The 16351-nt window shown below is 36.9% G+C and overlaps 1 protein-coding gene across 3 annotated transcripts in view; it reads left to right on the top strand.

Annotated features, from left to right (window-relative positions):
- Positions 1–15567, top strand: part of LOC149069499 (delta-sarcoglycan-like) — a 148347-nt gene extending 132780 nt beyond the window's left edge. For all 3 annotated transcript variants that reach the window (XM_089249543.1, XM_089249542.1, XM_089249545.1), the window contains 3 exons: positions 10159–10231; positions 11202–11325; positions 14274–15567. In XM_089249543.1, the coding sequence (XP_089105669.1) occupies positions 10159–10231; positions 11202–11325; positions 14274–14444 (368 nt within the window). In that variant the 3' untranslated portion in view covers positions 14445–15567. The remainder of the gene's footprint in view (positions 1–10158; positions 10232–11201; positions 11326–14273) is intronic.
- Positions 15568–16351: the final 784 nt, after the last annotated feature.

Genomic DNA, 16351 nt, shown 5'->3' with positions numbered 1-16351 from the left:
TTGGTGTTTCACGGATCCTTTGTGCCAATAAAGTAAAGGTGACGATATAATATTCTGAATGATAAACAAAGGCCACCAGAACAGTATAAGTCCAATGGCGGTCTAAGGGCAGTGCGGCCTATGGAATTGCACAAGGCACTAAATAATAAGAGATGTCGAAACAAGTTGAAATATTTGATGTACATCAGAGAGAGAGAGTAAAAAATAACTTTTTTTTATATTTAAAACAAATTACCGTTCAAAATAATGCATACATGTAAAATGACTGAGAGATGGGGAAAAAAATTAAAAGTTTAATTAATATATGCAGTGTTCATTTTTTAGAAAAAGAATTTATAAGCAGTACACCTATATACATGTTACTGCCAAAGCCCGAATCGCGGCCGATCTGAGACTGGGCCAGCCACTTCGCGAATGGGCCGAGAGTTTTGGCCAAAGTCCGTCTGAATTGTAGAAATGATTCCGGCATAGACCGGCTATTTCACAAAGTGGCTGGAGATCCCTTGCCAATGCTTGATGTCAGGAACAGGAAATCGTTGAGATCGATATTCACAATTGATCTTGAACAATATTTGACAGTTAGTCTATGGAAAATTTTGCCCAATTCATATAGTCGATACGTAATTTTCGATTTGATTTTCAATTTAATTTTAAATATAATACATAGTATACTAATGTCTCTATATTGGTTTTTATTCCTATTTTACCCGTCAGCAGAACTACAAATTAATTATTTCTCTCATTTATTTATTTGTCGCCGGTCCACAAATTATATCTGTCAATTACTTTTTGTTCGTCCGAAAAATGTTCTTATTTATTTTTTGTCGGGCCACAAATTATATCTCCCATTTTTCTTTTCTTTTAGCAAACACAGTATAAAACCGAACTGAGAAAAACGAGACGATGCTTATATTCTCACTAATGGACATTTATTGTCCTCATTTACGAACGTACTTTTGATAAGAAAATAATCTTTCCCCCTCTTTTTCTTCAAACTAATCACCAATACGTACTCATTTCTATGCTCGCGTTTCCCCTTCCCCTAAATACTTTCATCCGTATTGAACCAACACTCCCAAAAGAACCATCCCTCTTCTTTGGGGGTGTTGATTGAGTTCTTGATTCTTGAGTCCTGATAACAGGTAACTTTTGACAATGGCAAAGATAATCCGGCACTGTATTTTTTTTCTCAAGACGATCGATACACGCCTTAGCGTGAATTCTTCGCGTATCTAAACTTTGTACCAAAAATGGGTAAACGATAATCCCGGCATTGTTCTGTACTAAAGATATTTCGCTCCACAGGTGGAAACGTATAATAGTTTTCTTTGTTAATTTCGGAAATATGCGTGGAAGCATCAGATTCGTTTCATTGATTCATTTTCCACCAAGTCCTTTCTATTCATTGAATATTAATTCAGTTGGCTCTCATACACCAACATGTTTTGTGTGTGTGTGTGTTTCTTCTGGAACGTTTTCACCGAGTCACAATTTTTTTTTCGATAGCTAACGAATGAATGACTGGGCGAACAATCCGTTGCCGGGCCAGATAACCCCCAATCCCACACACACACAAACAATGGATACGTACTCCTATAGCATTCTCCGAAGGTTTTATCGCGACTCATAGAGGCATAGTGGCGAGCTCGAGATACTGATTTGTGTGCCTATTTATGCACTTTGAGGTGGTTCTTTAAAAAGTCAAAGTACAGTATCAACAAAATTATTGATGGGCAAACTACGGTCCACTTAGAGGTTCTGTACGGCCCGCCACAAGTTTCAAAATAATAGTATGGAAATTTTCAGTTTCGGGTGTTTTGAAAAAATCCGTTTGGAAGGAGGAGTTGTTCCCTTTCTTACATATGGAAAATATGTCTGTGAGAATTTGAACAGAAATTTATTCAAAAACGTTGCATGTACAAAATAATAGAACGCATATGCAGTAAAGTTATTAAAATGTACTTATTTGTTTTTTCACAGTTGTAAAGGATAAACCACTGTCTTTCATTTGCAACAAGACCGCGGGAGTCTTCAAAGTCTACAACACATTCCGCTACTTCATTTCTAAGCATAAAAATTCCAATTATGGATCAATGTCCGAATATGTCCAGACCGTCAAATTTTTTTTCTTTTTGTTTGGTGACCCTCTCCTAAAACAGTGTACCCATCACTGTACTAAATAATTCTGAAGATCCGCAGATGAACCATGAATTTTAGGCAAGGGTGCCGCAGGTGAAAAAAAATTGAGAACCACTGTCATATAGAATGGGATATCTGGTGTTTCCCAGGCAAGGATTTATCAAGGCAAAACAGACTTGAGAGGAGGAAAAATGCTTTTAGCATTTTAAGAATAAAAAAGAAGCAGAAAACTTTCGAATTACTCAGAAATTAATTCATTTCAAATAATCATATTGTAACTATTGTTGAATAATATTCTTCTTTGTATTTAAATTTATTCCCCAAGAAGGTAGCAGTGACGGAGGAAATGAGCGCTTTCTGTTCGGTGATCAACGGACAATACCGTTTACAATACCGTTGAATTATTAATAATAATGATTTAAATATAGCTTAAATACTAATACCTATACCATTTAACCAGATGTTCTATCTAAAGAGTTAATTGCTAATTAATCTAAAGAGAATAAATGCATTCAATGTACATTTATAAAAGAATCACTTCGAAGCATTAATAGACACACATATCGATACTTCCATCTTGTTACGACGCACACTTTGAGAAGCACTGCCACAAAGGCCATTGCATATCATATATAGTATTGATTTTTTTTTGTTTCTGTTTATGGATTTGAATTTCTGCATACAAGTGAAAAATATATGTATTTCACTTTATTATCGAAAATAATGATTTGAGTGGGAAAAAAAATAATCATCTGCTACATATTATGATCTTGATTTAAACTTCAGTAAAATGTATTGTAATTTATCTATAGTATAATCTCGTAAATATTTAATTCAATTGACGTTATTTTCGGTGAAGAACCACTTTAATATGTAAGCAGTCTCTAGGAAAATGGAGAGAAAAAAAAAAAAAAAACGTTTTCGTACAAATATCGCAACCGACACACAGAAGCTTCGTATCAGCCTACTGAGATAGAAAAGTTGAATAAAACTCAATTATAAAAAATCAACTTAACTTCTGGATGCATCCCCCCTATCTTGAAGCAGGGCCCCTAGACACGATCGTCGCCCTCGTCGACGACACGTCGCTCAAGAGCATCGTGAGCCCTCAGGTAAAGTGATCTTTCTAGGGCCCTCTACGTGTTTACTTTCGAAAATTTTAACCTGATTTTATTTACAGCCCCCGGTCTAAACTCCAATCCTCCGGGCCGTACCTGGGTGGGCTCGTGCGTTGAGACAGCACTGTCCTGCGCTCAGGGGCCCCTTGGAAAGTGAATTTATGGCATTGGAAAAAAAAAAAAGATAATCATAAGGGACCCTAAGATTGGAGTCGTGTCAGCTCCATCCTAGTGGGGATCATGCTTTTGGTATTTTTACAAATTTCATAAAATTACCGATTGAACACTAATCCATAATCTGGGGTGTAAAAATGTTCATAAAAGTTCATTAGAATCATCGAAGCTATAGTACTAAAAAAAATTGTCGGATAGGCCGTGAGAGCTAGAATTGGCCACTAACTGGAGCTAAAAATTGACTGTAAAATTAAAATGTGACAACTCTCTATTACGGAAAATTATAGCTATTGTTTATACATTTCTGTATACCAATTCGCATCAGATGTATCCATACAGTGATACGTAATTTAATTATTTTTAATCGAATGTTATGTGAATATCAAGTATAGCAGATTTTGATGTTGCTGTAATTTTTATAATCAGTATAAATGGGAATAATTTTGTGTGAAGTCAAAGAAACGGAAAGAAGGGGGAAAGAAGAATTTTCACTGACGGAAACTTTATTCCCTGAATTTCATGGACCTTTTCCACTCAGTAAGGCTATTATCGTCAACTTACAAAAGACCTATTCATACCTCTGGCCTTATTGTTGCGGTGGGAGGAATCCTATCAGCGAAAATCCGGCACCCTACTGTTGACAACTGGGGGAAGGCATCGTCTTACCTCAAGAGGCCCTGCCGTTTTTCAAAGGATTTTGGTAAAATCGTGTGCCCGATTCAGAAGATTTTCTTTGAATATGCGTAACTGTCGAAGGGTTAAGATCGGCTTGGATTCGCGCCTCGAAGACACTTGAAGGCTGAGAAACACTGCCCTACAATCATGGTCTTTAATAAAGGTTAGGCTGACAGAGATCCCGCCCGGAAGCACGTAATGATTCTTATCATTTTTTCTTCTTCATAGGATTCTTCATCCTATAAATTCACTGCAGTGGGACCCATGAAAAATCTGTCCTTGTGTCCACCAAAGATGAAATCCTAGCAGCCTGTGAAAATTTTGAGTTGTGGGGGAGCCCCCCCACAAAAGATCAGAACCTATGGGCTGCGATCTTTGGTGGGGCAAGATTATTGCATAGCTGCAATACCCCGTAAATAACCATCAGAATATTCAGGGGGAAAAAATTCCCTGCTCGTGTCAGTATCATCGTTGCGCGGAAACGAAACGGTCAGGCATATAAATCGTCAGAATTGGCGATTTCTATGCCCCACTTCCAATCACCATGCGATATTTGTTAGCCAATCTAGAAGATTCTACGACATAATAACAAGAAATTAAATAGGATGGTGAGGTTCAGAATATGGCAAACTTGCTAGGTAGTCTTATTAACGTTACTGATGAACTTGACAACCCGTGCGGAGGCCTTCTATCTCTAGGAGTTGCTGACCAAACCTGCGTGAGCTACTGACTTTGGGGGTTAATACGAGGCTTGTAAGTAGAGACCAGCCTTACACAGAATTTTGAGTGAAGTCAGCGTAGTCAAAGTACTTTTATTCCGTTTGCGGCGCCCTAAAATTTTCCTTCGTACCTAAGTCCGTCTCTGCTTCGAGACTAGTCATTGGATCCTATATTATACTTCTACATCGCTCCTAGGGAGAGATATTGCTCCCTTTGGGAAACACTACTCTATATCTTGTGGATAGCTCGGTAGCTTAGGTAGATTTTGAATGGAACCGCAGGTGTCTAAGACAGGTTTTCCCGTATCATGTTCTATGTGGCATGCATGTTGTGTTGGTGACGATGACTGGGTTTCGCGAACTACTCTGGGAAGTTTTACGCACTGTTGACGTTCACTCGACCTCGGCTTATAAAGTGCTTAAGACTTGTCCGCGTGTGACTATATAGTGACGAATTAATGCACTGCCAATTTCCATGGACTATGCCAAGTAAGTGAGTCTGCAACTTGACCCTTTCATCCGCTACTCCCCATAAACATCCCGTACAGGAAAATCCCGTCCAGGACAGAGATAGCCACCAGGCGGTACCGCTGAAACGATAGTCGAACTCATAATGGTGACTACTTCGAGTTTTGCGGACTACTCTGAGAAGATTTACGCAATGAACGACGTTCACTCGACCTCGGCTTATAAGGCTTAATGTGACATTCCAGTGTGTCCGAGTGTAGGTATCGATCTAATGAGCATAAATAGTAGAATTTCACACTACGCCAAGTAAGTGAGTCTGCCACTGTCCCTTTTTTCGTTCGCTACTCCCCTGTGCAGGACTATAAATGAAAGACCTGATAGTGGTTATCAGTGTGATTGTGTGACGCTTAGTATTAGTGTAGAGAGTGCCGAAAAATAAAAAGGCACTGTAACCTCACAATAACGGACATCCATGCGACCGAAATTTTCCTTTAACGGGTAACGTCCGTAACAAATGAAACCATTCGACCAATTGAATTTATTTGTCTTAAAAACGTGGCAATTTTTGTATAAATGAAATCCGTTAAAGCCCTATCACACGGTAATCGGAAAAAATATCGGTCAACGGACATGTGACGGAAGTGTCCGTTATCGGAAGTATCCACTTTTATTACCAGACGCGCCCCGCTCCCCATCCAATACAGATATGAGAGCGTTGGAAGTATCCACTGCATTCTTTCTACTAAATACCTAATGCTTATTTAATATCCCTACGATGTCGATTATACTCCTCACAACAGCGGACAATATTTCCCTTCCCGGGAGGATCCGTTATCGTGAGGTTCTACTCCGTTATACAGGCGGACCTCGGTATAACAGCAATCCTTCGAACCGATTAAAAAAATGACTTTTAATAACGAGTAAACGGTAGATTTGCTGATTATTCTTCAGGGATCTTTAAAAGTGATCGACGTTATACTGAGGTCTTACTGTACTTGTATTATGGCTTTGCCTAGAACCGACGACTCTCTAACCCCTCATTTGGATATAATATCAAGGTTAACGCCAGCTGGAGGCGCTTTACGTCATTAATTTGACCTGAAAATCAGCTGAAAAAATAGTGGACCCCTCAAAATATCGCATAGTCCGTGGGCCCCATTTTGACAATATTTTTTATTTTCATGGTCACCCTGCTTTAAAGGACTCTTATCAAGATAGTTGCTTAGAGAAGACCAAAGTAAAACCCCTTCGTCCCAATTTGAGGTTGATAGCATGGGTGCCAAAACCTCGGAGCTCAGGCAGTTTAACCCCCACCACCATTGACAAATCATATGGAGGGAGGCACATCCCCCAAATAATTTTTGAGTATACACCCCCCCCCCCCTCTTTAGTTTCGTATATATACGGGATGACTGGTTACTTTCAACCCTTCGGTGCTTGTGATTGATAGGGACTCTAGCACAAAAAAGCCCGGGGATCGATCTCTTTTTTTCTTTTCTTTTTTACACTATTAATATAGTCTAAAATATCGCTAGGGGCCACGCAAAACACCCGGTCTTTATGGGCCCCATGAAGAATCCTTTCCTAAGAAGGCCCTCATAACATTTCCGGCCTCTATGCGTCCCTGAAAAATTCTTTCGTAAAGGGTTAAAATAGTTATATAATGGTGAATTGAAATGAAAAACACAGACCTTATATCTCCGCAGATGGCTCGTCCTTGTTGGTCGATGGGCGTCTGGTAGACAGGGACCCTTATTGGGAGACTGAAGAAAGACATTGTCGAATTCCATGTTATAAGGCGATTTCAACAATGATTTCGAGAATTACGGATGTCGCAACAATAAGTACAACTATTGACCATTTTTTTGCATGAAATATGAAACTATGTAATAAGAAACAACAAAAAAAACTTTGTTTTTGGGTGCACGTTGTTATTTCTATGTTTACACGGCCTGAATACTGTATCTCAATGAATATTGCACTTTGAAACATGTAATTTTGTTTGTTAGCCTCAGCAGGGATAGCGCAAAAACTTTCTAATTGGGATCATGAGGACAGAGTGTCCGTATAAAAAATTGATCCCTTTATTTTAATAACTGAACAAAAAAACTCTCACAACAATAAATGGCGTATCTGAGTTTTACACGTTGTTTGGATAAGTTTTCTAACTGGAAGCATGTCTCTACCATAAACGGTTCGCCAGTAAAATGCGGCAAGAGGGAATTGAATAATCACCCTTGTATATTTTATACTCTTAGATAGTTTTTTTATTTCTTTTAATTCCGCCAGAGTTGACACGTGTTGAATCGTGAGACGTAGGGGGACAGTTTCTTTTTGTTCGGAGACCTAAAGTAACTCGGTGGTGGCATATTGTGGAGGAGCTATCTACCAGTGGCCGCCTCACGTTCAATCGGAAAAGAGTCTTTACCAGCACCTCTTACAGATAGATCTTCTCAAGGAGGCGTCTTGGCCTGACACTTGCCTTTACAGTGGTAGAAGAGCATGTTACTAACTCCGGCCCCTTGATTATATGATTTGACGGTAAAGTCAAAGTGACGGATTAGATATAAAAACTGTTGAGTAACAGTCGATTGCCTGGACCCGGATGTTGATGACATTTGCATCTCGCGTTTTCCTCCCCCTCCCCCCCCCCCCGTTAGGACCTTTTTTTTTGACATTTTCTGGATATTTTTCACTTTTTTAATTTTTTTTGACAATGGAAAGGATTGACAATTTATACGAACACTGATTGTGTGCGTTGAGCCCTTATGAAAAAAAAATGCTTGAATTTCTTTTAAAATGAAATAAAATATGCTTTTTGGCTTTCTAACCATAGGCAGACACCGGATTTTCTAGGAGTGGGAATCATTTTTCGTTTTTTACTGAAAGAAACCCTACGCCAGTCATGGACCCCATATCTAGCAACAGGGACCCGCTTTCAAATTCTTCAAGGCCTCTCAAAAGCCAATTTCTTGTGGAAAAAACAAAAAATGATAAGAATCGTCTCAGGCTACCGGGGCCGAAGCCCTGTTAGTCCCACCCAGATGTACTTTTTGCCGCTCAGCAACCGAGAGTTAAGATTAGGTATACAACCCAATTGGGATCCTCGGTCAGTTTGATTAGTGGTTAAATATTTTTTCCTCTGAAGATGACACCCATTGTGTGTCGAAATACATTAGGAGTTTTTGTATTTTTCGTATATTTGCCTTATATTCGTGGGCGACTTCTTAACATAACGAAAGTGTTCCTATAACCGATTCATGAATTATAACTGGAGTATTAGAAAAATGGTTATTTTTGATGAACTCTAACCGTTGAGAAAAAAATTTAAACGTGATTTTGATGCTGTCAAAACATTTTCCTCCGACTTTCGAACATAACCCGTTTTATCAAGAGAACTTTTCTTTGTTATTTTGATGGCATTTTTTTCTTAGCCTTTTTAGGACATTTTTTAAGTTTTTAGTGCATTTTTTGAAGTCATTTTTCAAGATTTTTAGGGCAAACAACATCCGGGCTTTGCCTATGACTATTCCTTGACAACGATAAATGGTCGTCTTTTGCGCCTGTTGTCCACCATCTTCTACTGATCTTTGACTGGATAATTCAAGTGAATTTCTACTGTCAAAAGCAGCCAGATAGTTTTTGAACTTGCTGTTGGAATAACTTCGTAGAACTGATATTATAGCTTCGCAAACATCTTCATAAACTTTTTGTATATATAAACTGTATAATCATTCTTTCTCTCAGTAAACTAGATTCTTTTCCTCGTTTATTTATTCGCTAAATTTATAGAATGACTTTAGTCTTGAATTTATGTTATTTATGTGGTTTTTAATGGTCTATGTGTACTTGCATTCATTGTATTTTTCTTGTCTTGTCTACCTCCGTAATTGGGCAATGCTTTTTCATTGAGATGTGTTAATGAATAATTAATTAAATATATAAACTATACAATCAGGTTTTCTAGGGACATTTTCTGCAGATTTATATATGCTGGTATTTTCACATGAAAAATCAACATATTTATTTCCGACTTCAATTATAGAGTTATGTGCAAACAAAAATAGGGAATATTAATCACCATGTTCACTATGTTCATGTATTTCTACGGAGGTAAGTATGTACAGGGTGTCCAATAAATTTGTAAATAGTGGAAAACTGAAGAAATTAATATATTTGAATCCAATTAGAAAATTATTCTCACAAATGGGGAATTTTTTTGTGCAGAAAAAATATTTAGTCGAAATTCTCGTCGGACAGAGAACGTTGTTCGAAACAAGTATCTGGAAATAGGCATATCGGCTGGGTGCCGATTGATTAACACTGGGTGCAGTCTGCATGATTAACCATTAACCACTAATCCAATTCTGAATTATCTTGATATACTGGCGATTTACATAAATTTTTCATTACGAAATTGGCGGATAAAGCGTTATTGGTGAAGTTGTTTTATTTATCTCAGCCACACGAATCAGTGACTGAAGATTTACGAACGTTTCGGAGAAACGACACCGAAGAGGTCGAAGAAAGGATAAAAAGAGATCGTTCAGGTCCAATAGCTACCTATTTGCTTTCGTGTAGCGTCCACTATCAACTTTGAACTTAAAAAGAAACTGAATTTTTTCTGTATAAAAAAATCCCCCCTTCGAGAGAATGACTTTTTCACAAAACATAAATTTTTATGAATTTTTAAGTATTTACGAATTTATAGGACACTGTGCATAAGTATTACACCAGTTAATCATGTAAAGTAAATTTAGAAATCATGAAAAATTTCACACTTCGTTGACACCCTAGGTTTATGCATAAATATAATGAGTGATTTGAGATAAGAGGATTGAGTAATTCCTAATCTTCAATGATAGGTTCTGGAGGAGTACGCTTCGAAGGTTCTGTCCAAACACCACACGTCAGAGCCGAGCCGTTTCAACAACTCAGGTAAGTAGCATCATGCGTAAAACCAAGACACTCGCTCATCTCTCTTTTTAGCTGAATGATATCATTTACATTCTTCCATCTGTAAGGTACGAATACTGTAAACGGCTGCGTAATAAATTTTCGAATCAAATCATGAAATCTTCGGCCGTTAATTTAACTAGCCATGGATCCAGCACAAATAATCCTCTTACATATAACGGATGAAACTCAGGAATTATATCTCTGCGATTCCGAAAACTCACACACACAGCAAGGAGTTTATTCGGGAAAAATTAGCATCTGTTTGAATGCTTTCCGATCCCTGTTTCCGTGGATATGGTCATTACTCGGGAGGAGGAGGTCACTCGGAGCTCCATAGCTATTCCATGGTGGAATCCCAGTTTCTTAACCGTGTAGTGGACCTGGAATTTGCATCGGGGGGGGGGGGGGAGGAGAGAATGAATTGCCTCTGAATCCAATTAACCTCTACAAAGATTCGAATCAACTGTAAAGACTAGGAATATATTTGAAATGGAAGGGGGGGGGGGGGCGTTGGAAGAAGAGACAGCAATACCATCCCTCCCTGGCACAGTAATCTGGTATTCAGAAATTTCAATTTAATTTCGAACGATGCCTAGTTGGGAAAACTCGAATCGGTTAGTGGTGATCGATATATTGAGTAACGATGCTTATCCCATGAGAATTTTGCATTAAATCAAACTCACCTGACAGGGTATATCTGTTCAAATAATGGTTTTTGATTGTTATTTTCATGTTATATCAGTCGGACGAGTAACAGCTGTCGTGTTTGGTTGATAATTATCTTGTGGCGATGTATACACCGATGCATACGAACGAAATTATAATTTTTTTTTTAATTACTTCAAGGATTAATTATTGATTCGTACTTGAAATCAAATGATATCTGATAGTGAGTTCAGAAAATTTTGTGATTCAGAATAAATTTTGAAATTAGGATTTTTGTTAACAGGTTAGAATCACCAACAAGAACGTTGCATCTTCAAGCTCCTGAAGGAATAGGTATCGAATCTCGAGCGGGGGACATCAGTGCCACCTGTCTCAAGGATCTCAAACTTCGATCAAAAGAAGGATCGGTAAAATTCATATAATATTTTCTGTATATAAATAGCTTTCTTTTATTTTTCATCTCCTCGTGTATCTATACACCATCTATAAATGTTTAAAATACATATTTTAAAATATTTATTTCTATAGCCTGTCAGAAAAAAAAATCTGTAAGTATATGATGTAATCCGCATTAACAAATTTGATTTTTCTCCCTTAACGTATAGTCCGTGAGACGCTGGAAAATACACAGTATACGCTATTAGAAATCATCCGAAAATATCTGAACTAGGAAACAATTGAAATAAAAACATTCATCTTCTCTATAAAAACTCTGCATTATCCTATTTATCGCGAAATCTAGTGATATCTAGGTGAACCATTGGGGTTCCCACGAAACCTTATTTCATAAACGCTGATTTTACACCAAAAAATCGAAAACGGATAATTTCCCCTCGAACATTAATTTCCACAGTTTTTAGAAAAGGAATAAATGTATAATAAGAAACAAATTAAGTCACCAAGATCAAGACACAGTAACAAATATTCAAAATACAGTATAAACTTTTATATTATTCAAACGCAGGGTAAACATATCCCACTAACGTAATCACAACATCTGATTTATAAATTTCCCCTAAGGTATTAAAAAAAAGTCAAAAGAATCTCCAACAGTTTTTAAGTGGAGGTTTCTCTTCGTGCGTATAACATACAAACATACAGCGTTTCCGAGAGAGAAATGGGAAGCCGTAAAACTTTAAAATAGCTTTTCACTTTTCTTCGTAATAAATTGGAGGTTCGGAAGTGTTTAATTTCATTACCTTGCTTTTATTTCTTCGTGGCCGTAAATTGTTGCAGGTATATTGTGCCTCTCTCTCTCTCTCACACACACACACACTCACGAGGGGAAAATGTAGAATGTAAGCCTTGTACACAGTATACTTACTGTATATTGGTTTCATTCATCAGACTCACATAACTACCTCGAGCTTAAAATGAACGTTTTGGAGGTGTGTTCTTGAAATATCTTTCCTTTGTAGAAGATACCCCATCTTTGTTTTTCCTGTTAGCATTTGAATAGAATAATTTAAACAACGAAAATGTTTATTTTTTTATTTTATTTTATCAAAGACAAGAATAGAATTCGGAGTACAGTATTTATCGAGTATTATCCCCTTCAGAGAAGAAGGTGTATGCTCTCTCTTTTATTTACGCAGGAATATTTTCGATTATACTTTATTGCACTGCTTCTTAACAATTTTTAGCCCCCCCCCCACTTTTCAGACCACATGTCGTCTTCCTTCCTCATTCACCCACTTCTCATGACTACGTCTTATCAAGTGCCCTTACTCGATTCACCCAGAGCTATTAATAACCTCTATTAGCTGAAAGATTTTATTTTTCAAGTAAATTTATAGTGAAAAAAAAATTTATGAATTAAGAGTGAGATCTTCAGACGCCCTTAGACAGAGTTCAGCGATCTACACTATTGTCTTAGTTATGTGCAAGGCCGTCTCAACATCATAGGCAAAGTGATGTTCTGGGGTCCCGTACTTAGCTGGAAGTAACAACGGACACATTTACATACTTACTTTTGAGAATCATAGCAGGTCTCATCGTGTAGGATCACCTTTGAACTCGGCGCCTCCGGGTCATGCCCGAGTAAGCCCATACGTTTGGATAACCCTGGTTCTACGAGAAATTCTGCATTTTCTTTCATCTTTTTATCCTTAAATCATGGGTTTTTTAGGGGGGGGGGCTTCTATCTCTGGCTATGTCCCCTCCCTTTATTTGCTTTTCAACCATGCAACCCCTACTTTAGAATATTCGAGGGCCATCACAAAGACACTGTATGCCTTTCCCCACTTAATGAAAACCACTTCCCTAGATCACGGGCCGTGGCGTACGAAAGAGTTTGTTTAGGGGTCCCGTGCCTCCCAAACCAACCAAAAATTAGAAAATAATGCAATATTTCGGTGAAAAAATTCAAACATATATATATATTAAGCAACTTCTGTTAATTTAAATGTTTTTTGAAGAGGGTTAACTCTAAATTTCTCGGGAAGAAAATTTTTGTGCTTCCCCCAAAGAATTTTGCACCAACCTCCAGAAGTCAATCCTACGCACGCCCCTGACCACGGGTATTCATTCGTTGCCACGAGCTTTGTTTTTCCTCATCTGAAGTATTTTGCACAGCTCTGGGGTCCCTTAACCAACTGTAATGGCTCCCCTTTCACTCTTGTCTCACTTGGAATATTCCAGGACCAGGGTGGCATATGACCCTAGGTTCAGAACTACTGCTTTAATGTGTGAGGAAATAATCGGTGATGCCGGATTTCCCCATATCGTGCATGAAAAAGTCACTAACAAAAATGTTTTCACAGACTTTTGAAAACTATTATTTAGAAGTAGAAATAATTGCAAGTGAAAGTCCCTTGTTGGCATCAAAATTTATGTCATGAATTCGTATCTCATTTGCACAGCAGAAATTAGTTCCAACTTTCACTGGCAAGTGATACTTCTCAATAAGAAGCATGGAAATGGAAGCTGAATTCTAAATGCATTTCATTTATCGAAAGACACTTTTGTAATGTGAAACGCTACCTGATGAAGCATTTTAACGCCATTCACAAATAAATTTCCATCCATTAAAAGTTATCGAAAACAAATAGAATCATATTGCCAGCGAGACCTCAAATTTTCAATTTTTTTTCTTTCCAAATAAAATTTATATTTATGATATGAATTCTTTTGCGAACTGCTTAATTATTTTTATGTTTCTATTTTATATTCTATTCTATTTATGTTTCTTTCTTTCAATTTTTATGAATTTTTAAAGAAAATCCAGGTATATTCTGGTTCACCTTGTGCATAAACCTTTAGCAGAAAATGAAGAAAATCAAAGATAAATGTTGAAAAAAAGTTCTCTTTCGTGTCATTTCTCTTCTGATTCTTTTTCTCATTCGCATATTTCCAGATATGGTTAGACTCCGAGAGGTTAGAGCTTAAAAATTTGAAGACAGCCATACCTACGACTCGGGGACGTTCTTACCCAGGAATATATCAACTGTGTTCTTGCGAAAATGGACGTCTATTTCTAGCACCCCCTGAAAAACCTTGTCAAGCCGACAACTTCGTATGCCAATAACTCCGATACATGGATTTGGACTTTTTATCGCAAGAAGCACAATAGTCGGTGGACCACGAATTAAGTTAACTCGATACAGTTATTTGGTTTTAGTAAGAGAGCTTATGTGAGTGAATCTTCATGGTGGGTGCAGCATAATTACAAATGCATCTGAAATAAACAGAATGTGAAGATTCTTCGAATAATAACATCTTTTTTCAGTCTAATTGAGACTTTTTCTCTGTATATTTGGTCTCAGAGAGAAACCTTCCACGTTATATTGTCATTCCTAAGAAATGATAATGGAATGTGAAGTAGAATAGGTAAAATAATGGTTAAATTTAAATAAATTGATGGTAAAATACCGTAAATAATGGAATTATTGCTGGAGTATTCGAATCTATGACATCTTTCTTTCAGAACTGACATCGCGTCATCACGTAAGACAAGTTCAATGACAAATTATTGACCCAGCAGAATTGATAACAAACGTTATCAATGACATAATACAAATCAGCATCGATCAAATCAACGATAAAAATTTGCAAAATTCTTCGATGACATTTAAAGTTTTCGATGCATATCCACAAAAGATATTGTATAGATTATGGTGATTTTTCTCGTAACATCTGGCATCAATATGGATTATCGAAGAACTGTATAGAATGCCAGACATGAAGAGATTCATAGTAAGGAGAAATAGCTCTTAATCAAACGTTATTGGAGAAAACATGTCACGCATCAACACAACATGCGCCAAGACATCGCAGGGAAACTGTGAAAACAACCTGTGAAACTTTCACGTTATAGAAGGTTACCGTTCAATGCAACTGATTTCACTAAATGTGACGGAACTAATGTCGTTTACTGATATAAGAGAGGGAAAAATATATAAAAGTGATTTTTTGCGAATAATTTTCAAATGGATAAAAATATATTACGTGTAAAGGAATGAAGAATGACGATGATTTTTAATAATGTTCAAAGGACAGAAAAGTTTCAAATTACCTGTTATTGAGAGAAAGAGGTTTTATAGAGTGTCAGGTTGTTCTAGATGTTTCATGTCTAAACGATGTTGGAAACTCCAGATATTTTCTACGATGTTTTCTAATCATTTCAATAAAATCTGTGTTATTTTTAGAAAGTTTGAATTTCAATTTTTGCTGTTTCTTTTTTTCAGTACTCTTATTACATTTATATATTTTTAATGAATCAAAACTGGAAAGAGAATTTATAATTCAAAATTACAGTTGCAAAACATTTTTCAAATACGTTATTATAAATAACTTGATTCAGATTATCAAACAACAGGTTAAGTGAAGGCCTTTTCTGTGATATGCGATAAATAGTATTTTTCTACTTTTTAGTTGTTTTCATTTAGTAATAACAGACGTTTAATTTACATTCAATTAAATATTAACGAGTAAAATGTACATTTTTCTTACTCTATCATGAGTAAAACTCACTGTTTACGTATAACCTGTGACAACAATAAATTATAATAAGGTATGAAAAATATCTCGAGAGTATTAATAAAGTGTGTAATATATAACTGAGGGTGACGCTAAAGTACTTAGAGATCGAACGAAAAACAACACGAGATATTTGCGATTCCTAAAGAACTGACAAGAGAACGTAAAAGTTCGCATATCCCTGGCATAGAGAGTTTATTTAAGACAGCGTGAACCTACGGGTCACGACCCAAACGTGATTAGCAGGGCTTCCGAGATGGGTTGTGTTGTTCAAATCCAAACAGTCCAAATCCACTAATAACAGGGAACTCTGTTTCACTTGCGGAATTTTCTTTTGTACTTGCCCTATTTTTCAGTGGAAATGTGTTTGATGTGTGTGTCATAGCTGCGCAAACAATATTACAAGGAGACTTCATATGGAGAAGTTAGATTTGTGACCATTTTGCTACCTCTTTC

The sequence above is a fragment of the Pholcus phalangioides genome, unplaced genomic scaffold (assembly GCF_987345545.1).
Source record: "Pholcus phalangioides strain wild (caught in Gottingen) unplaced genomic scaffold, Ppha-v1.0 ptg000022l_1, whole genome shotgun sequence".
NCBI lineage: Eukaryota > Metazoa > Arthropoda > Arachnida > Araneae > Pholcidae > Pholcus > Pholcus phalangioides.
The sequence above is the reverse complement of the archived record's forward strand: the minus strand, read 5'-3'. Positions and strand labels throughout refer to the sequence as shown.